The sequence below is a fragment of the Mauremys mutica genome, chromosome 10 (genome assembly GCF_020497125.1).
Source record: "Mauremys mutica isolate MM-2020 ecotype Southern chromosome 10, ASM2049712v1, whole genome shotgun sequence".
NCBI lineage: Eukaryota > Metazoa > Chordata > Testudines > Geoemydidae > Mauremys > Mauremys mutica.
Window position 1 is genome coordinate 68,351,205 of NC_059081.1, and position 26,573 is coordinate 68,377,777.

General features: G+C 46.4%; 2 protein-coding genes across 2 annotated transcripts; both read left to right on the plus strand.

Moving 5' to 3' along the window:
• The first annotated feature begins 13,962 nt into the window (after window positions 1-13,962).
• LOC123378752 (interferon lambda-3-like) lies at window positions 13,963-16,377 on the plus strand. Its single transcript, XM_045032874.1, has 5 exons — window positions 13,963-14,076; window positions 14,505-14,582; window positions 15,113-15,256; window positions 15,562-15,639; window positions 15,913-16,377. The coding sequence occupies exons 1-5, from the start codon at window positions 13,963-13,965 to the stop codon at window positions 16,009-16,011; spliced, it is 513 nt and encodes a 170-aa protein (XP_044888809.1). The 3' UTR covers window positions 16,012-16,377.
• A 4,638-nt stretch (window positions 16,378-21,015) lies between these two features.
• LOC123378755 (interferon lambda-3-like) lies at window positions 21,016-25,401 on the plus strand. Its single transcript, XM_045032884.1, has 5 exons — window positions 21,016-21,129; window positions 22,238-22,315; window positions 23,001-23,144; window positions 23,944-24,024; window positions 25,141-25,401. Exons 1-5 carry the CDS (start codon window positions 21,016-21,018, stop codon window positions 25,237-25,239), a joined length of 516 nt encoding a protein of 171 aa, XP_044888819.1. The 3' UTR covers window positions 25,240-25,401.
• The last annotated feature ends 1,172 nt before the right edge of the window (window positions 25,402-26,573 follow it).

The following is a 26,573-nucleotide window of genomic DNA, read 5'->3' on the forward strand; positions in this document are numbered from 1 at the left end:
GAAATAAGAGTATCCATAGCCCAGCTCCTCAAAGATATTTGGGTGCCTAACTCCCAATGGCGTTTGAAGCCTGAATACCTTTAAGGAGCTGGGCCCACAAAATTAAATTAAACTGGGTCAGTTCCACTGGTACTTTCTAGCTGCTTGGGTCCACTCCAGTGTCTCAAAGCAGCCATGAACTCAGCTACTTACCCAGCCAGTTTAACCGGGGTTACTGATGCCTTGCGCTGCGTGAGCAGCTGGTGTGTACCAGTGAATCTGCCTCACTCTTTTCTCACAGAATTACTGTATCTTCAGAAAGAAGCTTAACATGGTTATTACTATATGGATTTGCTAATAGAATTTTCCCTTTTTGGGACACAATATTGATTCATTATTGCCATAGGCCCTTGCCAATATTTTAGCTCAGTGTTAACCACTCCATAAAATCTGAGTTACAACAGCATGTATAAAAATCACATGTATCGCTGCTCCAAACAGTTACTCTTCATGTTAGCTAGTGTATTAAGTATTTAATGAGACTGGGACACAAGGAGACGAATGGCTCATTCTATGTTATAAATCAATAACTAGGGTACATGCTGTTAACATTTCACCACTCTTAATTAAATAGAATATTTGGAGGATACGCTAGATTTGAATTAACTCAGTTGTAATTTAAGGTTACTGCTGTTAAAGCAAATTTTAATCTGAAAAATGAATGACTGTTTTTGAGGAAAATCACTGATAATATGGATCTGATTTTTTTAAATTATAAATCATCTCCAATTTGTACAAGTAGTTACTAGCAGCGGGAGGTCTAACTTCTTGATTGTGCCTGTGAATCAGACAATGAGAAACTTGAAGGCTGGCATTTATACCTGCCCCATTTCAGTGCCAGTGATGCCCAGCTGATCTTTGAATGTGATCACAAACACCAGGGATAAAAGCACCTAAAGGACTAAGGAGCCTAAGTCCAATTGACTTTCAGGGGAACATAGACCCCCAAAGCCCATATCCTGCAAGATGTGTGGACACGTAACCCCCATTGATTTCCTTCTGGGCCTTAAGACATTTTTGGAAATGGGGCACAGACTCCAAAATCACGTAAGCCCTTTTGAATGCAAAATCCTTCACCTAAAACAAACACACAAACAAAATACCCAACAAATAAGAGTGACCTATTTATGTACAAAACATGTTAATGTGGGCTTGGAAAATCTGTTATTCAAATAATGAATTATATCTACAGTATCTAATGTTCCTTAGAGTGAAATTTGTATAAGTGCTAACTCTCCCTGTTCTCTGGAGGTCTCTTTCATGAGCTGTATGTTCAGAGATACCACCTTCATTTCCAGAAATTAAGGTGAGGAAGTTGCTTGCAGTTGGTTTGAGAACAGTGAAAAGGGAGTGTACTGACTCCCAAAAAGATGCTTACAAATGTACTCTGTTGTTTTGCAGATCATGTACCCTTTCCCCTGGCATATTCCCTAAGTACCCAACGTTCTCCAGAAGACTTCATTACTGGAAATGGTAAAGTGTTACTCCTTCAGCATCTTCTGGGCATTTCTGAATGTGCTTTCATCAAAGACAATACATGCGAGAATCACAAATCTGCATGGCAGGGCCCAGTGACTTTGTAGGAGGAAGAGGTGACTAAATACTTGTCTGTGAAACTTTCATTCCTTATTACCCTATCACATGGGGATTGGCCCCTCTAGGGGAGATGGTCCCCACCTGTGACTAATTACCTGCCTCACTGGTAAGGCTGAGGGTCAGAAGAGCACCTGGTCCTTGAAAGGACCAGCAAGAACTGCAGATTAGTTGACTGCAGGAGCAAGAGAAAGCAAGTCTGTCTGGCTCTCATAGGAGTCCAAGGTTCAGGACAAGGTGAGGGGACCGTCTCTGGGAACTGTAGCCCATGTTGGGCTGAGGATCTACTTTGTGCTGACATTTTTGACAACACTTCTGGTTAGCCAATACATTATGCCCTGAGGAAAGGGCCTGAAACCGACCCTGGGATGATATTGATGCTTTCTTGGCTAGTGGGAGCCCAGCAGCTTCTATGTGGTGGAGAACACGGGCCAAGGATTGGGCCTTGGGTGTTGGGTGTTTGGTGGGGCCCCCACTCCTAGTAAATGGAAAGGATGGAGAACATTCTCTGCCTGCTGATGGCTGAACAGGAATAACAGCTCCCCTCCTGCAACAAAAGAAGCAGAAGTCTCAAACACCAGCAGCAGAAGTCGTTCCTGAGAGTAATTTTCACAACTGTATTTTGCCCCAAATTCTCCCAGCCAGGTGTGTACGTTACTTCATCCAGAAAGAAGAGTGATCCCCAGAGCGGGGGAGGTCTTGTAGGTGCTGGAAGACGGACTGGATCTCCATTGAGCAGGCCCCCAAAGTGATTCTGTGCGAGATGGCCTCTCTCAGATCCAAATGAAGGCTTATGGAGCACTGACTGCTTTGCATTTTAGTGTGGTCAGCACAGGGGCAGAGCTACGGTGGCCCAACTAAAATCCACACAGTCAACACAGGCTCTCCAGGGGCCTCTCCATGGATCTCAGAGCGGCTTTCCCAGCTGCCCCTGCACCATGTGTAAAATAACCAGCATTTGACCCAAGATAAGGAAAACGTGTGACTCCGGGAAGTAACAGACATAATAGTGCCGTGAAAAGGACTTTGCTTTGAAACTCTGGTGCGGTGCTATATTTTGATCTCGATACAATGAATTAACTGCAGCTTCTAGTTAATAAGAAAATTAGAAGAGAATTAGAACTCAAAACTGTCCTCAAAGATATTACAGCCCGATCAACTATAATGCAACAGGGACTGTGAGTTCAGAGCCTCGCTGATGAGACGCTGAGTACTAATCATGGAAATCAGCCAGGAGATGAAAGTCAGCTCATTTCAGCTGTTTCTTAGCAACACAGCCAACTATTAACAAACGCATGACCTAGAAGAGAAATTTGGACTTCTGCTATTACTTTGTCTTGACTTTACTTCCAGTGTGTTTGTAGTCAGACATGAAAGATGACTTTGATTGTTTCCATCTTCTCTTTCCGACAATGTGAACTCCAACTCACCGAATATTCTCAGCTAATCTTGGTTTTGCCTGCACATGTGAGAAGATGCAGTGCAATGCCTGCAAATAAGGAGATCTAGGTCAGTGAAATGTACACAGAGAAATCTCATCCATTTACAATAACTCTGCCAAGCACCTTGCATAGCTAATTATTTATGCATTCTTCCTCCTGGTTATCTGCACAACACTTTGTTCATTGCCCACCCTGCCTATCATTTTCCATCAACTTGCCCTTCTAGTTCTTGAGCAGACAGTCTCCTGATTTAGGGGCTCATCCAGCTCCCACTGAAGTCAGAGGTACAATTATTATTGCTTGGCTCTGACCACTATGTCTGGCTGCCCATGACCTGGCCCTGACAGTGGACCAGGACCACTTTGCGCTAGAGAGGTACAGACACAGAACAATGCTCAGGTCATTTATTTCCTGTGTTAAGAACATAGGAACAGCCAGACTGAGTCAGACCAAAGGTCCAGCTTACCCAGGATCCCATCTTCCGACTGTGGCCACTGCCAGGTGCTTCAGAGGGAATGAACAGAACAGGTGATCATCAAGTGATTTGTCCCAGGTCACCCATTCCCAGCTTCTGGCAAACAGAGGCTAGGGACACTGTGCCTGCCCATCCTGGCTAAACGCCATTGCCGGATCTATCCTTTATGAACTTATCTAGTTAATTTTTAAACTCTATTATAGTATTGGCCTTCACAACATCCTCCGGCAAAGAGTTCCACAGTTTGACTGTGCATCGTGTGAAAAAAATACTTCCTTTTGTTTGTTTTAAATCTGTTGCCTATTAATTTCACTTGGTGACCCCTAGAGTTCTTGTGTTATGAGAAGGAGTAAATAACACTTCCTTTCTACTTTCTCCACACCAGTCATGATTTTATAGACCTCTATCATATCCCCCCTTAGTCATCTCTTTTCCAAGCTGAAAAGTCCCAGCCTTTTTAATTTCTCCTCGATGGAAGTTATTCCACACCCCTAATCATTTTTGTTGCCCTTTTCTGTACTTTTTCCAGTTCCAATATATCTTTTAGAGATGTGGTGACCAGATCTGCATGCAGTATTCAAGATATGGGTGTACCATGGATTTATATAGAGGCATTATGATCGGAGTGTTAGGGGTGCCTGCATTATCCTTGTCAGCTTTCTGTCTTTCTGCTGCAAAGCCCTTAGAGTCCCGTAATGGCTCTCTAGCAAACATGCTTTCCAGACTTAGGGTCAGATCCTGTTCTCCTGACGCATACAACTAGACTTCGATGAGACTTGCATAAGATGAGCAGAATTTTTCCCTTAATGGAAAGTATTAGGGTTCTATAGTGACCTTACAATGGAAGTGTTCTTCTCCGCCCCCGCTCCTTTCCTATACAGCTGCACACATCTGCCATGTGTCACCTAGTGGCTAGGGAACTGATGTAGAACGCAGGAGGTGTGGGTTAATTCCCCGCTCCGCTAGTGAGTTTCTGGGCAACCCTGGCCACATCAATTCCCTCACTATACCTCAGTTTCCCATCTGTAACACGGCGATGATACTGACCTTTCGTGTAGCGCTTTGAGATTGAAAGATGAAACTGCTAGATGAGACCTAGGTACTATTATTGTTGTTGCTTCTAATTCTATCATAGCCACAATAGGCAATTAACAATCCTGAATAATTAAACAACACACCTGAAAAGCTCTTTTAAAAACTCTTGTGAAATAATAGCTGCATCCAAATGAGTTAAAAATTTCTTTTGGACATTTCACCTCTTGAATACCATTAATCCATTTCTCTTTTTTGAATGGGTCGCCTGCGTAGCTGGAGTTCGGAAGCAATATGGTGATGTAACTCAACCAGTTTCAGTTTTGCTCCTAACCTTATCTTAGCAAGGCATGTGTCACAGAGTCCTGTGTTGATACATGCAGTAGAATTTGATTCAGTGTAGTGTATGGCCTTCTAATAGTGTCCCATACAGTTTACTTTAGTGGTGTCAGAAAGCCGCTTTTCATACATCAGGAAACATCTCTCTTTTGTCAGCTACCTGAAAGGATCCCACTCACTGAACCCAGTTATCTTTCAATGATTTGGGCAAAGAATTGTTTCCATATAGTTGTGGATTTTCCTGTTACTCTGAATAAGGAGCCCTGATCTAATGCATGTTCTGGTTTGCTTTGCACATGGCAAGCAGCACAAATACACACAGGTTTCCTTTTTTTCATTAGAAACGTTGTGCACAGATCATGCACATCCTACAATGGCACAGGTAGCACCAGGAATTTAAACACCTGTGTCGACATAACAGCAGAGAGAGAAAATAATGCATAGAAGGTGAACAGGAATGAGGGCTAATAAGAGGAAGTTTCTGGGAAGACAATGAAACTTACAGGCCAGCAAGTGGAAGGGAGTGAAGTCTTCTTAACAAATTGTTAGTTTAAAAAATCATCCAATCCCACTATTGAGAGAGTATACAGAGACTTAGGCATGGGAAGCTTTGGGTCTGCAGTGTTTTCATAGGCTGAATACTACTGAAGTTAATGGGTGTTTTGTGTGAGTAAGTACTGGCAGACTTCAAAGGTGAATCAAAAGGTTTTTCTAAGTTCCTGTTTCCTAGAAATGAGCAAGCTGCGTTTTTCATGTGTTTCTAGAGCCCTTTGCTCTAGTCAAATGCAAGCCCCTGAAATCAAAGTTTTTTTCACAACTAGTACGTTTTACTGCTTTAACTATAGCGGTATGGTTAAACAGTACAACCTCCCTTACTGTCCCCCTCAGCCCCCCTAAAGGAATGCAGGTGCTTTATACCGGCAATAGCTCTGCCTGTACAGGAAGAGACATAACGATACTGGTATCAGGCACTGTTATGCTGAGATAACTGCATCCACACTTGGTTGTACTGGTATAATTGCATCAATTAAAAATTCACAGTCAGGCCTGGTTGACCCTTCAAAGTCGTACCATTCTATGTACTGGCAGGTAAGCAAAAGGGAAACAACTTTAAAAAAATATTTATTTTATGTGGTGTAGCTTTGTTATTTTAGAGACCTGAATGGGTTGCATTTAAATGAGGAAAGGGAGCATGAGATCTGTTACTTTAAAAGTTGTCTGGCTGTATTCCTCGGAGTCTGTCTGAATAATGGAGCTCAGCCTTGACGGAGGCAAGGAGACAACAGCCATTGAATACAGCCAAAAGATCAGAACAAAAGACAGGAAACAGATCCTAACACAGGTACGAGTACAGTGTGAGGCTGAGGGGTGGCGGTGGGGGGAGGGGATGACTGCAAAGAGCTGTACCTAGGAAAGGAGACAATAGCACATATTCTCTTCATTAATCCAGGCAAAGCTTTGCTCCTATTACTGCCATCCTTGTCTCTCCCCCTCACTTGTGTTCTACGACCCCATTGTGCCAAGGCCCCATTTAGACTATAATGGGGCCTTGGCACAATGATCCTGATTGGGGCCTCTGTGCACGAGTGGAATAAATGCTACTGCAGCTGACTGGTAATGTTAGAACACAGAAGACCTCCACAGAGACCGTATGTTCTTGGCTTTGTGGTGAAAAGTAAAACAAATGGGATGGACAAACGAATACCCACCCAGCTCAAAATTCCTGCGTGTCGGCCTTAACTGTAGTCCTCAGTGCACCTCGACGGTGTATCTAGACGTTAAAGGCCAGTGCTGGTTTGCTGTGAGTAACTTGTGATCTGTAGGAGATTGGTGAGATTGGTGAGAAGTCTGGAGCCTCTCCTTGCTGCATGATTTCTCTTTACTGAGTGATTATATTGTGCTCTATGGTAGAGAGCAAGGAATTAATGTTGTACAAGCAAAGTGCATTACACCTGTAATGTATTATTAATGGCTGAATATTTAAACAAAAAAAACCCTCTGATTCATGAATATTCATGAATATTTTCCTGGAGAAAATCAGAGTTTAAGTTGCTATTATCTGTATGGTGTTTTAGTTTTATATCTGGAGAATTATTGGGTACTTGCAAAAAGTGTTTGCCTACCCCCAAAACTTTCACAAATGATATTTCATACAAAACTGTGCATGGATTAAAAATAGTTCAGTCATCAAATTATGAAGAGGAAACAATGCCATGTGACTTAGGAGACCAGCAACAAAATATACGACTATCAAATTGCAAACAGACACAAAACAGTCAGTAGCCTGAAAATTCTTTGTCAGAATTATTTGGCAAGTGCATAACATTGGGATTAGTTCACACTTTGCTGTACTAAAAGAAGCAGGATAAATCTGTAACAAATGCTGTAGGATGATGTACCCTGCCGCACCTACTAGCTACTTTATTGTTTGACGACACAGTGTGCAAGTATTTACAACAGCTGAAGTCTGAAGGGTAGTCTGAAAAGAACAGATAATTCTGATGAATGTCAATAAGTTAGTATAAGAAAAAGAAGAAAACATCACTTTCGTCAGCTCTTTCTTTTATGTGGTGGACAGCCAATCAGATGAACTGGTTGCCTTGAGGAAAGCTTGAGAAATGGTAAAAGATGGTTACTCACCTTTGTAACTGTAGTTCTTCGAGATGTGTTGCTCATATCCATTCCAATTGGGTGTGTGCGCGCCGCGTGCACGTTCGTCAGAAGATTTTTAACCTAGCAACACTCGGTGGGTCGGCTGGGTCACCGCCTAGAGTGGCGCCACCATGGCGCCGAATATATACCCCTGCCGACCCAACAGCCCTTCAGTTCCTTCTTGCCGGCTACTCCGACAGAGGGGAAGGAGGGCAGGTTTGGAATGGATATGAGCAACACATCTCGAAGAACAACAGTTACAAAGTTGAGTAACTGGCTTTTCTTCTTCGAGTGCTTGCTCATATCGATTCCAATTAGGTGATTCCCAAGCCTTACCTAGGCGGTGGGGTCGGAGTGAGATGTTGCAGAATGCAAAACTGCTGAGCCAAAGGCTGCATCATCTCTGGACTGTTGAACCAATGCGTAATGTGAGGCAAAGGTGTGGACTGAGGACCAGGTGGCTGCACGACATATCTCCTGGATGGGTACATGAGTCAGGAAGGCAGCAGATGAAGCCTGAGCCCTGGTAGAATGTGCAGTGAGGTCGCTCGATGGAACATGAGCCAAGTCATAGCAGGTACGGATGCACGACGTCACCCAAGATGAAATCCTCTGGGAGGAGACAGGTAGGCCCTTCATTCGGTCTGCCACCGTGACGAAGAGTTGGGGCATTTTACGAAAGGGCTTTGTCCGTTCGATTTAAAATGTGAGCGCTCTACGGACGTCCAGGGAGTGCAATTGTTGCTCCCGTCATGATGAGTGTGGCTTTGGGAAGAAGACCGGAAGGAAGATATCCTGGTTGATATGAAAGGCCGATACCACTTTAGGGAGGAAGGCTGGATGTGGTCGCAACTTCACCTTGTCCTTGTGAAACAGTATATGGTGGGTCCACCGTGAGAGCCCGAAGCTCGGAGACTCGTCTGGCCAATGTAATGGCTACGAGGAAAGCTGTCTTCCAGGACAGGTATAGCAGCGAGCAGGTTGCTAGCGGCTCAAATGGGGCAGTCATAAGTCTGGTTAGAACCAGGTTGAGATCCCAGGTTGGGGCGGGGCGGCGTACTTGGGGGTATAAGCACTCCAAGCCATTGAGGAACCTAGAAACCATAGGGTGCGAGAACACAGAGCGGCCACTCTCCCCTGGGTGGAAGGTAGAGATGGCCGCCAAGTGCACCCTCAATGAAGATACCGCTAGGCCCTGCTGTTTGAGAGACCAGAGGTAGTCCAAGATGGTAGGGATCGAGACCTCGGTGGGAGTAACACTATGCTTTTCGCACCAGCAAGAGAAACGCTTCCACTTGGGCAGATATGTTAATCGAGTGGAAGGTTTCCTACTACCCAGGAGTACTTGCTGTACCGAGGCAGAGCAACGTAACTCAGACTGGCTTAACCACGCAGCAGCCAAGCTGTGAGGTGAAGGGACTGCAGATCTGGGTGGTGAAGTCTGCCGTGGTCCTGAGTTATGAGGTCTGGGCGAAGAGGCAGGGGAATTGGGTTGGCTATCGACAAGTCGAGGAACATGGTGTACCAGTGCTGCCTAGGCCACGCTGGAGCGATCATGATCAAGTGGGCTCTGTCCCTGCGGAACTTTAGAAGGACCCTGTGAACCAGCGGGAAGGGTGGAAAGGCGTAAAGCAGTTGGCTTGTCCACGGCATCAGAAAAGCGTCCGAGATCGAGCCCGGGGAGAGGCCTTGGAAGGAGCAGAACATCTGGCATTTCCTGTTCTCGCAGGAAGTGAAGAGGTCTATGCGGGGAAAGCCCCATTTCCGGAAAACAGAATGGATAACATCCGGACGAATCGACCACTCGTGAGACAGGAAAGATCTGCTGAGGTGATCCGCCACAGTGTGCCGAACTCCTGGGAGAAAGGATGCTACCAGGTCTATCGAATGGGCTATGCAGAAGTCCCAGAGCAGGATGGCTTCCTGACAAATGGGGGAGGACCGTGCCCCTCCCTGTTTGTTTATGTAATACATGGCCGTTGTGTTGTCTGTGAATACTGAGACACAACGGCCTTGTAAATGCTGTTGGAACGCCTGGCACGCAAGGCGGACTGCTCTCAGCTCTCAGATATTGATGTGCAAGGCCAGCTCCTGAGCTGACCAAAGGCCTTGAGTGCAAAGATGACCGAGAGATGACGCGTCCGTCGTCAGGGACATAGAAGGCTGAGGCGGATGGAACGGCATCCCTGCACACACCAGGGATGGCGTCAACTACCAGTCGACGGAGCCTAGAATGCTCGGGGAGATCGTGATGATCATGTCTATGCTGTCTCTGCCCGGGTGGTATACCGAGGTGAGCCAAGATTGGAGGGGACGGAGGCGCAGCCTGGCGTGATTGGTCACGAACGTGCAGGCAGCCATGAGACCCAGGAGACCGAGACTAGTGCGAGCCGAAGTTGTCGGGAAGTTCTGCAGGCCTTGGATAATTGTTACCATCGCGTGAAACCGAGGCTGTGGTAAGCAGGCTCTGGCGAGATTGGAGTCCAGGATGGCCCCAATGAAGTCTATTCTCTGTGTGGGAATCAGAGTGGATTTCTCCATATTGATCATCAGGCCTAGACGCATGAATAGATCTTTGACGATTCCGACGTGATGGGTGACCTGTGTCTCGGAGGTCCCTCGATTTAGCCAATCGTCAAGATACGGAAAAACGTGTATCCGACGGCGGCGGAGGGAGGCGGCGACTACAGCCATGCATTTTGTGAATACTCTTGGGCTGTAGAAAGGCCAAATGGAAGGACCGTAAACTGGAAATGTTGACGGTTGGCCACAAACCGGAAGTACCGTCTGTGTGGAGGATAAATGGCGATGTGAAAATACGCATCCTTCATATCGAGGGCGGCATACCAGTCTCCGGGATCCAAGGATGGGATGATGTTCCCCAGGGATACCATGCGGAACTTCAACTTTACCATGAACTTGTTGAGTTCTCGCAGGTCTAGGATAGGTCTGAGGATTAGGAAGTAGCGGGAGTAGAACCCCTTGCCCCTTTTGTCCTTTGGTACCTCCTCCATAGCTCCCATGGCAAGGAGTGTCCGTATCTCTTGCAAGAGGAATTGCTCGTGAGAGGGGTCCCTGAAGAGGGATGAGGAGGGAGGGTAGGGGGGGTGAAATAAACTGGAGGTGGTACCCCAGTTCCACCGTGCGTAAGACCCAATGATCCAAGGTTAGTTGGGACCACGCAGGGAGAAAAAAGGAGAGGCGGTTGTAAAAGGGAGGGAAAGGATCCTGGGAAGTAGCTGGTACGCTGTGCTCAGGTGTGCCTTCAAAAGTTTGACTTTGGGCCCGCTGGTGGTTTGGAGGGACCCTGATTTTGGCCCCCTTGGGGTCCTGACTACCGTCTACGACCGCCTCGGCCACGCCTTCTGCCAAAGTCCTGTCTCTGTCTAGGCGGAGGGTAAGGGCGGTGAGGCTGGGGACGGAAAGGCCTGCGCTAAGTTACCAGCGTGTGCATGCCGAGAGAGCGCATAATGACCCTGTTGTCCTTTAGGCTTTGCAGCCTAGGGTCAGTCTTTTCAGAAAACAGGCCTCGACCGTCGAAGGGCAAGTCCTGTATGGTGTGCTGTAGTTCCGGCGGGAGGCCTGACACCTGAAGCCATGAAATACGTCTCATGGCAACTCCCGAGGCCAGAGTCCTGGCTGCGGAGTCGGCTGCATCCAGCGAGGCCTGGAGGGAAGTTCTCGCCACTTTCTTCCCCTCCTCCAAGAGGGCAGCAAACTCTTGATGAGAGTCTTGAGGGACTAACTCTGTGAACTTGCCCACCGCCGCCCAGGTGTTATAGCTGTAGCGGCTAAGCAGGGCTTGCTGGTTCGCCACCCGGAGTTGGAGGGCCCCTGCCGAGTATACCTTACGGCCTGGTAAGTCCATGCGCCTAGCCTCCTTCGATTTTGGAGCCAGAGCTTGCTGGCCATGGCGTTCCCTCTCATTGACAGACTGTACGACGAGGGAGCAGGGAGGAGGATGCTCGTACAGGTACTTGTACCCCTTAGAGGGCACCATGTACTTGTGCTCAACTCCCCTGGCAGTGGGCGGAATAGAGGCTGGAGACTGCCAGATGGTATCAGCATTGGCCTGGATCGTACAGATAAATGGTAAGGCCACTCTTGTGGGGGCGTCAGCCGACAGAATATCCACCACCGGGTCCTCTATTTCTGGGACCTCCTCCACCTGGAGATTCATATTGAGTGCCACACGTCTCAGGAGGTCCAGATGGGCCCTCAGGTCAATTGGAGGAGGGCCCGAGGAGGATGTCCCCGCCACCGCCTCATCTGGAGAAGAGGAAGAGGAAAGGCCAGGGACAAGCGGGTCCTGCGTGGACTCTTGCTCTTGGATAACCTCCTGCTCCACTGGGATCTGGGGGTCTGGTGGCTGAACGGGAGCTTCCTCCTTACCGGTAGGAGGGGGGCGGCTGATAGTCACCTCCGGCACCCGGTGCTCTGATGGAACAGACCGAGATGGGACTGGAGGTACACCTTGGGCCTGGTGATACGCCCAAGGCATCCAGAATGACCACTGATGGGGGCCTTGATCGTGGGCCTGGGTCTCCTGGAAGACTCTGTTGGGCACATCGGAGTCACGGTCCTGTGCATAGGTACTGTCCGCATGAGACGACACCGATGTGTGTCGAGATGGCCAAGGAGGGGCTGAAAAGCCCTGGGAAGAGTCTCCTTCTCTGATTGATCTTGCTCTGCGCGGCACCGGGGATCGGTACTGGGAGCCATACCGGTACCGGGAACGAGATCGGGACCTGCGCCCGGAGCGGTGCCAGGAGGTCGACCGGGATCTCGAAGCTCGACGTCTGGAGCAGCTGCGAGAGTCACGGTGCCTGGAGCGGTGCCGGGAGCTGGAGCGGTGACGGGACCGAGAACGCCGGTGGGACCACGATCGTGAACGGTGCCGCTCTGGAGCAGGGTCCTTCACTCGCTCCGGGGGCCCTGGAAAACTCTCGCAGGGCCCTGGCCCCCGGAGCTTCTTCGCTCCCGGTCTTCACTGGCGGGGGGTCCTTCCTCTCCGGGATAGAAGGACACCCCCCCCGCCGCCAAATTACAGCCGAAGCGGGACCCGCCGCCGGAGTGCAGCCGGGTCTTCGGCGGTAATTCGGCAGCGGGGGGATCCTTCCGTTCCGGGACCCGCCGCCGAAGTGCCCCGAAGACCCGCGGTGGGGGCTGCACTTCGGCGGCGGGTCCTGCTTTGGTGGTTATTCGGCAGAGGGAGGTCCCCACCGTGGGTCTTTGGGGCACTTTGGCGGCAGGTCCCGGAATGGAAGGACCCCCTGCCGCCGACTTACTGCCGAAGCGGGGCCCCCCGCCGCCGAAGACCCCGGGCCCCCGGAATCCTCTGGGCGACCTGTTCCTTTTTTGTCCTCGGCTTAAAGGCCTTGCAGATCCAGCACTTTTCGGCGAGGTGGGATTCCCCGAGGCACTTAAGACAGGAGTCGTGGAGATCTCCTGTTGGCATCGGCTTGTGACAGGCCGAGCACAGTTTGAAACCCGGTGAACAGGGCATGGGTCCCGGCACCGGGTGTGGGGAAGGGGCTAATCCCCGAACCCCTCTTAACTATATACACTAACTATATTATAGAACAAATAAATTAGCTACAACTATAGACATTTCAACTATATACACAAAAATAACAAGAGAACTACGAGTAGCTAGGAGAGTGGAGATCAGCTAAGCCGCGCTCCACTGTTCCAATGACCGACACGGGCAGTAAGAAGGAACTGAAGGGCCGTTGGGTCGGCAGGGGTATATATTCGGCGCCACTCTAGGTGGCGACCCAGCCGACCCACCGAGTGTTGCTAGGGTAAAAATCTTCCAACGAACGTGCACACGGCGCGCGCACAACAACCTGGAATCGAAATGAGCAAGCACTCGAAGAAGACAATTGTTTTACTTCCCAGTCCCCTATAGGAAGCCACAGATCAGAGCTGGGCATTTCACTGATTCTCTGTCACCAGCTGCCTCCTGCAGTAGATTTAACAATGTTTTAGGAAACAGTGGGGGAGTGATAGCTCCGTGGTTCGAGCATTGGCCTGCTAAACCCAGCGTTGTGAGTTCAGTCCTTGAGGGGGCCACTTAAGGATCTGGGGCAAAAATTGGTCCTGCTAGTGAAGGCAGGGGGCTGGACTCAATGACCTTTCAAGGTCCCTTCCTGTTCTAGGAGATTGGTATATCTCCAATTATTACCTTTTTTATTACCTTTAGTAAAAGGAAAATTTAGAGCTAGGTTTGTCTCCAGTGCGGGCCTCGCTTATGAGACACCGTCTAACACGCCGGCTGGTAAGCCTTGCAGCCTGGCATGGCAGTGATGTATCTCTCCTGTTCTGTCTCCGGTAGGGAAAATGGTGAACATAAGCTACAAAGTTCTCTTTGCTCTGGCCATCTGGACAATGACTACAGAGGCCTTTCCCAAAGGCGCTGAGAGGACAAAATGCCACCTCGCAAAATACAAGTCCCTGCCACCTCGGGAACTGGAGGCCTTCAAGAAAGCCAAGGACAAATTTGTAAGTGTGAAGAACACACACTGGGCAATAAGAGCACTGTGAGCCCTAGGCTGTCATCTGAACAGCGGCCCTCTCTGCATGTCCCTCTGGACTCAGGGAAGAAACTCAAAACCAACTACCAAGAAGGGTTTGGTTTTACTTTTCTGCCATGTTGAGCACCCTGCTGGCAAGCACAGCGCCTGCTGAACCCAGGTCCTCTCCTCACTGGAGGAGAATGACAAAGCACAGTTTAAACTTGGTCATGCATATCCCTGTCATATCCCTTGTGGATACCAGCCCTCGGGGTACAAGGGAGACATCTGATGTCAGCATCTCGTCTCCCTGCATCCCCACTGGGATTGCGTGGAGAGAACTGAGGGAAGAACTAGTACAGGTTTGTTCCTGCTCCTGCATAAATATGGGTGTCTGTTCTTTCCTTCTGTCTCCAGGAGGACATGATGCTGTTGTCAGACCGAAAATGCAGCACCAGGATTTTCCACCGGAACTGGGAAGTCAAAGAGCTGTCGGTACGAAAAATCTCAGCCAAGGGGTACAAGAAGGTCACATTCCAGCACAGGGGTTCTTAAACTGGGGCTGGGACCCCTGAGGGGGTCGCAAGGTTATTACATGGAGGGTCGTGAGCTGTCAGTCTCCATCCCAAATCCTGATTTGCAGCCAGCATTTATAATGGTGTTAAATATATTTTAAAGGGTTTTTAATGTATAAGGGGGGGTCGCACTCAGAGGCTTGCTATGTGAAAGGGGTCACCAGTAAATAAGTGTAAATAAGGGTCACCCCTCACCTTCAGTTCAGGTGCCTTCTCACTGGCTATAAACTGGTGTCAAGAAAGATGTGAGGAGATGAAGCTGTTTCCAGTCAGGAGTGATTTTAATATTTCATTATTGACAAATCAAGAAAGCCTTGAGTAGCTTTAGAAAATCTCCTGTTTAAATCTAGTCTACACGCCCCAACGCATGGGAATTTCTAGTCCTGTATATGCACAGCTGTGCATCTTTCTCCCACAGACACTCTCTTACCTACAAGTTTCTCTCCCCAGGTGCACGATAGAGTCATCCTGGTAGAGAAGGAGCTAGACTTTGCCACTAACGTGCTGGAGAACGTTGAGGACCCCAGTCTGTCCAAGCTGCTCTCAAGGCCGCTAGAAATCCTGACGCAGATCAGAGGGGACCTGAGGGACTGCGTGAGTATTCAGTGCCAGATTTCTCTTTCCGTGCCAGATGTGAATCTCTTCGAGGAGAACCCTTAGGAATTTCCCAACTGGAGCTGCTTGTCCTTGTACCAGCAAATACTCGCACATGGCTCTTGCTTTGGGCCCATCCGTATATAGGACATGGAAAGCAGAAGCAGTTGATATGCTATGCACAAGGGTAGCTGCCTAGACTATGTCAGGGCAAAAACTGCTCTGCGCCTGGAGAGAAAGGGCTTTGGTCCACTGTCAGCTGAAATCTCTGTGCACCAACTCATCTGTATCAACTTTGTTTTCAGACCAGACAAACTCATTCTCATCGACACTCCAGGAGGCTGAACAATTGGCTCCAAAATTTCCATGAGAGCAAAGAGATGGTGAGTAGTCATTGGAGACAATGAGGAAAGTGAACTTCCATACAAATTAGAGAAAGAACAAGCCTGCTAGGTTCTCATCCAGAGGCCAGAGGCCTGCAATGTGGTGCCTTGTTGAGTCTGTTTCAATAATCCCAGGACTGTAGTTGTCCTCTTTCCACATTTTCTGTGCTTCTTATAGATATGCACTTGCCTCCTAATTAAGCAACATACCCATGGTGGCTTTAATTTAGCCCCATTCACACTTCCTGTTGTAAATATTCTCTCATTTCCCAGGAAACACCTGGCTGCCTGGAAGCATCTGTGATCCTCAATCTCTTCCGGCTGCTGAACGAAGACTTGAGATGCGCAGCCTACATGGAGCTCTGTGTGTAGCCATCTGGTCTCTGCAGTGCCCGTGTCCACATCTACTCTAGAGACTGGGGAGTCCTTAGCCTGAGAGCACTGCAACATACTGGGAGAAGACATGTGTGAACCAGGAACATTCATCTTCTCCCTCTGGCTTCTGATCATAGATCCCCAAGCAAACTGATTCCATCCTTTTATACCAAAGAATTATGCAACAGTTGGCCTCCAGGTTACTCCAATTTCCAGCTGGTGCAGCACTCTAGGCTCCTTAGACTTCACTAGGATTTGGTCCTCGGAGGATATTATTTATTGAATGTAATTGTATTGTCACTATATGGAAGCATTGCAGTCAGGGTAACATGTCCCAAAATATTGGAAACATTTAATAAGCTTTAATTTAAAAAAAACACTCCAGTTCTAGGATTTACACACTAGTCATGGCTTCGGGTCTCTTAGAAACAACCTCAGGAAATTAATTAATATTGAAGTTTGGAACATCTTACTGTATAGATCCTAGACAAATGTATTTATACAGAGTATATTTTTACCTTGCTGCTTCTTTACGTATTATTACCCAAGTAAGAAGAGTAATTGGTTTGTATAACTTCCCGACTTGAACCAAAGTGTTATTTATTATGGATCAGCTATTTATTTTTATGTATTTATCTATTACTAAGATTGTGCCTTTTTATCTATAATTGTGAACAAATAAAATTGTTTCCCCAGGCCTTGGCATTCCTGTCTTTTAAGCTGTAAACAGAAAATTGGGTAATAAAACCCAGCTCCAATACGGTGCTGTGCAGCAGTAGATCCCAAAGTGCTTTACAAAGGACGTCATTCTCATTATTCCTGATTTCACAGATGAGGAACCAAGGCAAAGAGAGGCAAAGTGCTTGTCCAAGATCACTCAGCAGGCCAGTGACAGAGCCAAGAATCCTGAGAGCTGATCTTACACTCTAACCATTAGGCCACACTGCCTCCCTCTTGCATTGCAAAGCTGCTTGTTTTTGGATCACCCTCACTGCACTTCCAAACACGCAACTAAAAGTGAAAAGAGAGATGTGACTCTTGTCTTTCTCCTTCCTTTTGGCATTACCATTAGAGCTAGACCAGGGGTAGGCAACCTATAACATCACGCGTGCCAAAGGCGGCACGCAAGGTGATTTTCAGTAGCACTCACACTGTCCGGGTCCTGGCTACCAGTCCGAGGGGCTCTGCATTTTAATTTAATTTTAAATGAAGCTTCTTAAACATTTTAAAAACCTTATTTATTTTACAGACAACAATAGTTTAATTATATATTATAGACTTATAGAAAGAGACGTTCTAAAAATGTTAAAATGTATTACTGGCACGCAAAACCTAAATCGGAGTGAATAAATGAAGACTCGGCACACCATTTCTGAAAGATTGCCGACCCCTGAGCTAGTCAAATGTTCCCTGGAGAATCCAGACTCAGTTCCCTGTCGATTCCATAAGAAGCTGGAATCTCAGACCAAGCTCGCAGGTTGCACACCATTTCAGAGCAACCCTGAGAGGACTTCTGCACTCGTGGCAAATTCCAAGCAAAAACTAAGCTCCTACTTTGTGGCTTGCAAAGTTCACATGTGACAAGATTGCAAAACAGACAGGTTCCCACTGAACTGACAGGGGGGAGGGATAGCTCAGTGGTTTGAGCATTAGCCTGATAAACCCAGAGTTGAGAGTTCAATTCTTGAGGAGACCACTGAAGGAATTGGGGCAAAAATTGGTCCTGCTAGTGAAGGCAGAGGGCTGGACTCAATGACCTTTCAGTTCTAGGAGATTGGTATGTCTCCAATAAAAATAAATATTACCCCTGTGCTGACTCCTGGAGCTGAGTGTAGATTGCTTTAACTACACACTGATCAGAGACTTTTAAAATACCAACCAGGAGGACTTTCACATTTTTTCCTGAGTGCAAGAGTCATTCAGCATCGCTCCAATCTCCACTCTTTGCCTTAGAGGATGGAGGCCGGATGTCTCCGTTGGATGGTAGTGTTGGCACTGCCACTCTGGTGTACTGTGCTTGACCTGACCACAAAGGCATGGCTTCACTTGCTACTGGCTGGTTTTTGGATGGAACAGGCAGTATTATACTATTCAGTCACAAAGTGCTGTGTGCAAAATACCTTATTTAAAGCTTACTGAGCCATACCTGGTAGAGTATTAAAGAATCTTATGATGAACATATCTGGTATATATAAGCAAGGTCTGTGACCAGGCCATTGCTGGTACAGGAGAACATGACTTGTTGTCAGGAGTAAACTAAGAACAGAAACAGAAGGAAAACAGCACCAAAGGTTGCAGACAGAAGGAACAGAGCAAGAAAGGTTGCAGGATCTCATCAACATGCCACTCTTCAGTGTCCCAGAGAATGTCCACTTTGACAAACCTTTTACAATGGACAGGCTGGAAACAATATTTTGCAAGATTTCACATTGCTAACAAGGTCCACAAAGAAATGAGATATGCAGGTATATTTTTTCATTTATGCTGTGGAGATGCAGGCAAAGCATATCTCTAAATCCTTTGATTTTTACTCAAGACAGTCACAAACATGACTATGCAAGTGTTCTGGCTATGGTTCATGCATTCGTTATACATCAGAGATAAGTGTTTTATGAAAGCTTGAGAATTCAAGAGCCATGGGAAAATGTTGAATGTTTCATAAGAATTCTGCATACTCTGGCTGAAAACTGTGATCGTGGTAATGCAAAACATGAAATATCAGACAGTCTAGTTATTGCATTAACAGATAAAAACCTTTCATAGGAGCTACCACTGAAAGATTTAATCTTAGCCACAGCTATTCAAATAACAAAGCCCATTGGAGCTGGTGAGACAGCAAAAGCAACAGCAACTCGCCGAACTTGAAAAGCAAAGAAACTAGCTTAGAAGCTGTTAACCGATGCAGCATGAGAATTAAAAGTCATTATCAGAGAGCTCCGTGAATAAGAGGGATAGATTCCGCCTATATCAACAAGGTGTGGAAAAAGTCGTAGTCCAAGAAATGATGCATGTCCAGCCAGAGACACATGGTATACTAAATGCACAAAATATGGACATTTTTCACCTGTTTGCTGCATCAAAGCAGTCAGGGAGTTGATCATATTACAGACAATTAAGACTGGGATCTATCACTTGGCATGATATAGAGCCTGCCTGGTGAGTGAAACTGAATATTTATGGCAAGACTGTTGACTTTCAAATTAACTCAGGAACTGACATCACAATCATGTCAGTTAATTAAAAGAATCCATGGGAGTAAGACGCTCACCAGGCATGACATGTATAGGCTGAGTGCAAGTCAGACTGGGTTAGAGGATTCTGAGGTAGATGCAGCCAGAAACAGTCAGATGTGACTGGTATGAGAGGACAACAGAAGAGGCTGTAAGGTTGAAGAAAGAAGTATTCTGCAGAGTCTTTGTCAACCAGTTTCTCTACCCAACAGGCCCATGCACTCACAGCCCAAATGCAACGATTCCTTACTAGGCCTGGAAGAAATGAAAGGGGGAGAGTTCCCTCACTACAGTGGTTTGAACGGTTACAAGAAAAGATACATGTGCTGGTTCCTAACTCTGCAACTTCGGCCACTCCTCATGCTGAATACAAGTGCATCCTTGCCCTGGGGGTGACTCAGACCGAGACCTTGGCCTGCCCTTGGTAAGCCATCCCTTTGTGGAGGGAAATTAACTATTGGCTTGTAGGTCCCACTGGCCACAGTTCAGGCTTGTTGCTGGTGATTTAACTGGGAGTCTCTGTGAATTGTCTTCCTGTTGGCCCACCTGTCAGAGCCTCTGAGAACACACAACCTGCTTACAAACCCCTCTTGACACATCACCCTTATTTATGTCAGTGCCTCTGAGAACACACAGCCCCTCCCCAGTGGTGAAGAAGAGTCCTTCTCTACACAAGTGCCCTGGGTCTGGAGTACCTTGGAAGGCAGCTAACTCTGTGCCTCCACCCTCCAGTCTCTGCTGTTTCCCCTGGGCTATATTGTACTATTGCTGCAGTTTCTAATAACCTCCTGCCAGCCTCGGCCAGCTCTCAGGATGCTGGTTCTCAGCCTCCCTGGCCCAGATCTCAGACAGCCTGTGGCTGGCTCGTCCCACTTGCTGATCAGTGATGACTCGCAGAGTCACTCCTGAGGGTGGGGGAAAAATGAATGAAAAGGCTGGTCACTGGATTATTACAATAACACAGCAAACCAGGAAACTGGGCAATGCTAAGATTAGAAACAGAACTTGCCTACTCTAGGCAAGGAAACCTTGCATCATTTGGTCATGATGTCATCCAGAGGTTCCCTCACCTGGGAATCCCTGGCAGTGGCAGTGGCAGGAGGGCAGAGGGTTATGAGCTAGATGCACCTCCCGTACTTTCACTTTCCAGTTTCCACTGATCAAGCAGCAACATTAACATGTGGGGTTTTTCTCCTTTGACTAAAGGAAAACAAGATTTCATTTTATTTTTTCCTAGAGAGTATAAAAGCAAGAGCAATGGAAAAGAGAGGCAACATTCACAGACCCGAGGGAGGCCAAGCAATCCTGAGGAAGAAGAAGGGACTAAACCGATTTCCCAGCAAACATGCTCCAAGGTAAGTGCTACTAAGTCTGGGGTTTCTGTCTAGCATCTGAGCTTACTAGACTGATCTGCTGTGATCTAATCTAAAGAGTGAGGCTCAAACATTATCCATCCCTCTAAGCATCTGACCAGTTTAGTTTCTATTATTAGTGCTGGGGGCTGTAAATTAAGAGGCCTGATCTAAAAACATTTGTGAATAGAAGAGTTGAGTTTGCTCAACTGTGATCTTTGGGGTCAACCCACCAATGTATATATTTGATTGTAGCCCTCACCTTCCTGCACCCCTTCTTCCCCGCTTTGTCAGACTGTTAACAATACAGTTTATACTCCTTATAACATGGAAATGGAGTGATGCGTGGAATTCCCCTTTCTGATTCAATAGGAAAAATGATGGGTTGCAAACTGCTCCTGGTCCTGACCCTATGGACAATGTCTACAGAGGCCTTTCGCAAAGGTGCTCAGATGAAGAAGTGCCACCTCTCAAAATACAAGTCCCTGCCACCCCAGGAACTGGAGACCTTCAAGAATGTCAAGGACAGATTTGTAAGTGCAAAGAAGACACATAAGTGGGCAATAATAATAATAATGTGAGTGCTAGGCTGTAGTTTCAACAGCAGCCTTCTCGGCATATTACTATGGGCAGACAAAATAAGATGGGAGGCATATGCCGAGGAAAAGTTGGGGTATCGAGTATGGAGTTGCAGCTAAAATAGAGAGAAGTCTCTCTGTCTGGACCTTCTTTGTTGGTGATCCCCCGCCCAGTCTTAGTTAAGAAAGGGCAAAGCTCAGAATGTTCAGCTCCAGCAACTATTCAGATATTTGGGGAATGGGGATGATAGATGTGGAGAGAGTCCTGGACAGGGCAGGAAGGTGGAAACTGATCACAGATTAGACAATAGCAGGGAAAGAATGGGATTCTTACTATTAGAAAGGAGCTAGGAGAGAAAGAAGAGACAATCTGTCTAAGTGGGTGTTCCTGATCCGAGTCAGGCTAAGGAGGCTAGGGCCTGGCCAGCACGGATTTCTTACAGAGTCCATCATCCTTAATCTTAAATCTCAAAAAGTTCTGAAAGGGGTTCAAACTCTGTCCTGAGTTATCATCAAACCTAGAGAATGAGACCCAGTTTTTAACTATCTGCGGTCTTTCCCTTCCAAAGAAAACTGAGTCTGGTCCCTTCAACAGACAATCTGAGGGCCCCAAATTCATGGCATGCCATCAAGCAGCACTAGAGAGATCAAGTCACATATTTTTAAGTTGTGCAAACATTCCATGTTAACTAACGCTGAAGCTGAGAAAATGCACCACTCAGCTTAGTGGTCCAGTTATCCTTCTTGTCAACAGTTAAAGGATGCCGGTTCTCAGTTAAACTCCTGCACAAATGCAGTTCACAACCTGAAACCAGCAAAGCAATATGACAAGAGCGTGTTATTGTCGTCTGACCTTTTCTTTGGCACCTTCTTGGAAAGAGCTAGGACTCTAGGACAGCAGCATTGTTAGGGGATCAAGATGTTGAGTCAAATTCTGCCAGGATTTTGCACCTTCGCTTGTGTCAGTGGGGTTATATGATGTAACTGAGGGCAGAATTTCAAATTTTCTCCCCTGCTTTGCTTCCTTTACACATTTCCCTGTGTTCTCATTTTGTGCCTCCAGGAGGACATCATGCTGTTGTCAGACCGAAAATGCAACACCAAGATTTTCCACCAGAACTGGGAAGTCAAAGAGCTATCGGTAAGCAAGACCTCTGCCAAAAGAGACGAGGTTACAAAATAGCACTTGCTTCTTTCCAAAGTTGCAGTACTGTCTCTTTCCAAGCTGGATTCTGATTTCAGGTGATCCTTTTGTAGATTCAGAATAACATGGACAGGGACTCATCCACACCTGTCTTTATCATCTATTTCCAGTCTGAACTTGGTTAACCTCCCTCACATAAACAGCTCCAGGTCGTGTGGCAGGAAATCCTCAGTTTCTGTATTTTGGTTTCCCACGAGAGAATGTTTTAGTTCTCTGAAACCATATCCACATCTATGTACAGCCACTTTGAAGATCCAGAAACCATACCTCAGAAACCGTTCTCCAGATCACCAGCAAAAAAATAAAATGCTTGCACTGCCCAAATATGTCTTCAGACTTTTGTAACATAAAAAAAGTTTGAGATGGATCTGAAGCACAAAATGTTGTTGGATTCCAAGGAAGGAAGGTATAAGTAACAGAGTCCAAAGGTTCATGACTAGCAGGCTCTGTGTGTAGAGTGGATTCATACCTCCCCTGCGTCTTAGGTCTCTTCGCATTGGCCATGGCTTTGGAAAGTCTCCTTAAGTAAGCCACTCCTACCTGCTGCAAACACAGACATTCCTTATCTCCGTGTCTGCCACTCCCCTGGATACACTGTTTTACCTGCACATTCTCTCCCTAGGTGCACGACAGAGTGATCCTGGTAAAGGAGGAGCTGCACCTCGTTATTGACGTGCTGGAGAACATTGGGGATCCTGGTCTGTCTGAGCTGCTCGGGAGGCCATTAGAAATCCTGAGGCACATCAGAGAGGACTTGAAGAGCTGCGTGAGTGTTGGATTGCAAATGTCTCTTGCCACAGTGGGACTGGGAGTTGTCTATTGAACTCCCAACAGCACTAATTTCTTAAGTGGATCCAGGATCTAGTAATCCTTGTGCCAGTAATTGTGGACTTTGGTTTTCACCCCCCTGTATAACAATGAAAGTGTCCGGATTACGTAGCTGCTGTGTGCCTTGCTCATATACATAATCTAATTAACTTGATTAACTAGTTAGGGACAGATGATGCCTGGCTGCTCTGCTACTGTGCAAGTGAGTACGTCCCCACGTTTGGCTCCTGGGGTGTAGTTTGGTATCACTGCAGACACTGTGCTCTCCGTAGCACAGCTACTGTTGTTTTCATGTGCCCCCCAGAACATCACAGTGAGGTACGGAGGAGCCGGGAGGAGGCAGACCCATGGGTGGCTGCATACAGTGGGGGAGTATGCTGCACTCCTGCTCAGCTCCGGGGCATGTTCTGTTTCTATTAGGTGGAGTTCTTCCCAGAGCTCTTCTGGGCAGCACAAGGCATACCTCCCCCTACACAGGGCCATTCCCACGTGGCTCAGTAAAGCCCTTAGTTAATGCTTCAAGCACTTCTGAAGTTGAAAAATACCATACAAATGCTTGGTAGTATTAATAGAACACAGCAGGTTAACATGGAATCCACACGTCTAAAGAACAAGATAAACTCAATCAAACCAATTTGTGCCTTGGGCTTGTACCAAGAGGAAGGAGGCTCAGCCACTGTTCCTGAAATCTCTACTCATGTGCTCTACTCTGCTTCATGGATTGATTTTCTTTTCAGACCAGACATCAGCCTGACAACCATCAACGCTCCGGGAGGCTGACTAGCTGGCTCCAAAAATTCCATGCAGCCAAGAAGATGGTGAGTACATTTGGCAAACACACAAGATGAACTTTCATCACGTTAGTGGGAACAAATCTGCACAGGATCATCAGTTCCATTCCCTTCCCATGGGGCCAGTGCAGGATGGTGCCCTGCATATTGTCCCGGTCCTTCTGCAGTCTAGGTGTATTGAGGCTGAATTAGTTCAGAAAGCTGGTAAATCTCTCACAGCAGAAAGGGTCATTACATCTGCTGCCGACTATAACAGACCAGGCATCCAGAAAACAGCCGTTACCTTGTGGCCTAGTTTGGGTCCTTCCATAGGATGCAAATAGCAGAGTTTCACGTGGCGTCTGATCCTCCATTGCTTTGCACCTTATACCTGGTGCAATTATTTATATTTGTGCAAAATGCTGCTGAATCTGAAATCCGCCCTCCCTCACACTGTTGGCAGAGCTTTACACCAACTTGCTATTTGCTTTGAAGAGGTGTAGATGCTGGGCTGGGCAATGGGAAAAGAGACTCAGAGATAATTCATTCATACAGATCTGCCAATCCTAGGCCTTCCTAGGAATCACATATCGCCAAAGATAATACCCTTCAAATTTACTATTACCCCAGATCAAACTCACTGGTTAATGTAATAGACTACAGCACATGTTCTTATATACTTAGAATTACAGCACATTAGAGCACCATGTAACTGAGTATTTCCTTAGGCTGGAGTTTTTGTAAGGTCTTGTCTACACAGAGACATCCAGGAAAATTAATCTGCATTAACTAGAGATGTGAGTTTGAAGTGGATTAGTTAAACTGCACTAAATCCCTATATTGATGCTGTTATTCAGAGTTAAAGTGATTTCTGGAAGTGACGTAAAGTAACCAAATTAAGACCACTTTAATTTTGAATGAGGGTGTTTACATGGGGATTTAATGTCATTTAACTAACCCATTTCAAATTCACACAGTTAATTCAGAATATCTTTCCTAGATGTCCCTGTAGACACTGCTCTGTTCACCCTTTTTCTGCATGCTCTGTGCTCCCTATTTATTTGCACCTCCCGCCTCCATCAGGCCCAGGGTAGCTTTCACTGGCCCATTGCTAACCAGCCATTCTCTGTTACAAATGCGTTCACTCCCTCTCTCCTGTCCCAGGAAACTCCAGGATGCCTGGAAGCATCTGTGGTTCTCTATCTCTTCCGACTGCTGAACGAAGACTTGAAGTGCGCAGCCTTCATGGAGGCCTGCACCTAAACGCCAGGATTTTACACTGTCTCACCTCATGCATCTAATCAGACACTGCAGAGCCCAGAGAATGGGAACCCTGAATCCTTCCTACAGGACTCTGTATTTTAACCAGGCGTGATGCTCTTTCCACCTTGGTATTTTACCATGGATACCCATCACCCATGATCTCTGAACAAAAGATTCAACAGACCTCTCCGACTCCAATTGCCAGTAGCTGATTGGTTCCAGGCCAATTCCTTAACTGCAGCTAAAGTGTAGGGCCTGTTCCCCCTGAGATCAATGGGAGATTGGCCAGTGATTTCAGGGTGATTAAAAATTGGCCCTGGAGGATAATATTATTTATTGTGTTGGTTTATTGCTACACAAAACTATTTGCCAATAGTATGTTAAGTGTTGCCATTATTTATTTTAATTTAAAGGACTAGTTTTTTCACCCTGTTTCTTTAATTAATAGGCTAGGGAGTATTTCATTAGTGTCTTAGAAAGATGCTGGAAAACGCAATAATTTTGATGCATGGAAGGTGTTGCTGTATTAGACAGATTCCGAGAATCTATTTTTGTTTCACTGGCTGACATCATGTTAAGCCATCTGATGCGATCCTTATTTAAACAAATCTGATTTGTATTTAAGTTATTTATTGCATCTATCATTTATTTATGTGCATATTTATCAAATGGACTGTTTTTATAATATTTAATGTAAAACTGGAAGATGTAGAATAAAAACTGAAATGATACAAATTGATAGTTGACCCTCTGCTTGCTGACTGCAGTATGTTCTCATCTCATCACCTCCAAAAATAGAAACCAGCAAAAGTGATTAGAGGCAGGGAAGCACTTCCAGATGAGGAGAAATTGGAGACATTAATACTGCTTAGATTAGCTGGATGGTGAGAGGGGACATAACAGAGATACTTAAAATCATGAAAAGTGTAAAGTTATAGGTATGTTCCCACTATAGCACTTTTTATATGCATTTTGCATCACTTTGCATGTGTGTAAATGACTCTACATGGTTCAGAAAAGCAGAGGATCAAGCCTGGACTCTCTAAATGTTGGTGAAGTATCATCGTCTTCCCCATGAGGATGAAATTCTGGAATTAAAAGCAAAAAATATTTTGGCTCTGAAGGACATATTCCCAGTTTGATTTAAAGTGACAGTATTGCCGTCGCCACAAATTCAAAAATCATTAGTCAGGTCCCCCCAAATCACAAGATTGCCTTTAAAATCATGAGTTTTTTTTTTTTTAAATAATACATGATGGTTTCTTTTGTAATTGCCTGCTGGTTATTGAGACTTTTGGGAGTCAGGTTTATTAGCCCTTTTCCTGAATCATAAG

Coding starts and splice junctions, on each gene's coding strand:
- LOC123378755 (XM_045032884.1), top strand. CDS start 21,016: ATGTCTACAGAGGCCTTTCGCAAAGGTGCTCAGATGAAGAAGTGCCAC. Junction 21,130..22,237: donor AGAATGTCAAGGACAGATTT/GTAAGTGCAAAG, acceptor TTGTGCCTCCAG/GAGGACATCATGCTGTTGTC. Junction 22,316..23,000: donor GGGAAGTCAAAGAGCTATCG/GTAAGCAAGACC, acceptor TTCTCTCCCTAG/GTGCACGACAGAGTGATCCT.
- LOC123378752 (XM_045032874.1), top strand. CDS start 13,963: ATGACTACAGAGGCCTTTCCCAAAGGCGCTGAGAGGACAAAATGCCAC. Junction 15,257..15,561: donor GAGGGGACCTGAGGGACTGC/GTGAGTATTCAG, acceptor CTTTGTTTTCAG/ACCAGACAAACTCATTCTCA. Junction 15,640..15,912: donor TCCATGAGAGCAAAGAGATG/GTGAGTAGTCAT, acceptor CTCATTTCCCAG/GAAACACCTGGCTGCCTGGA.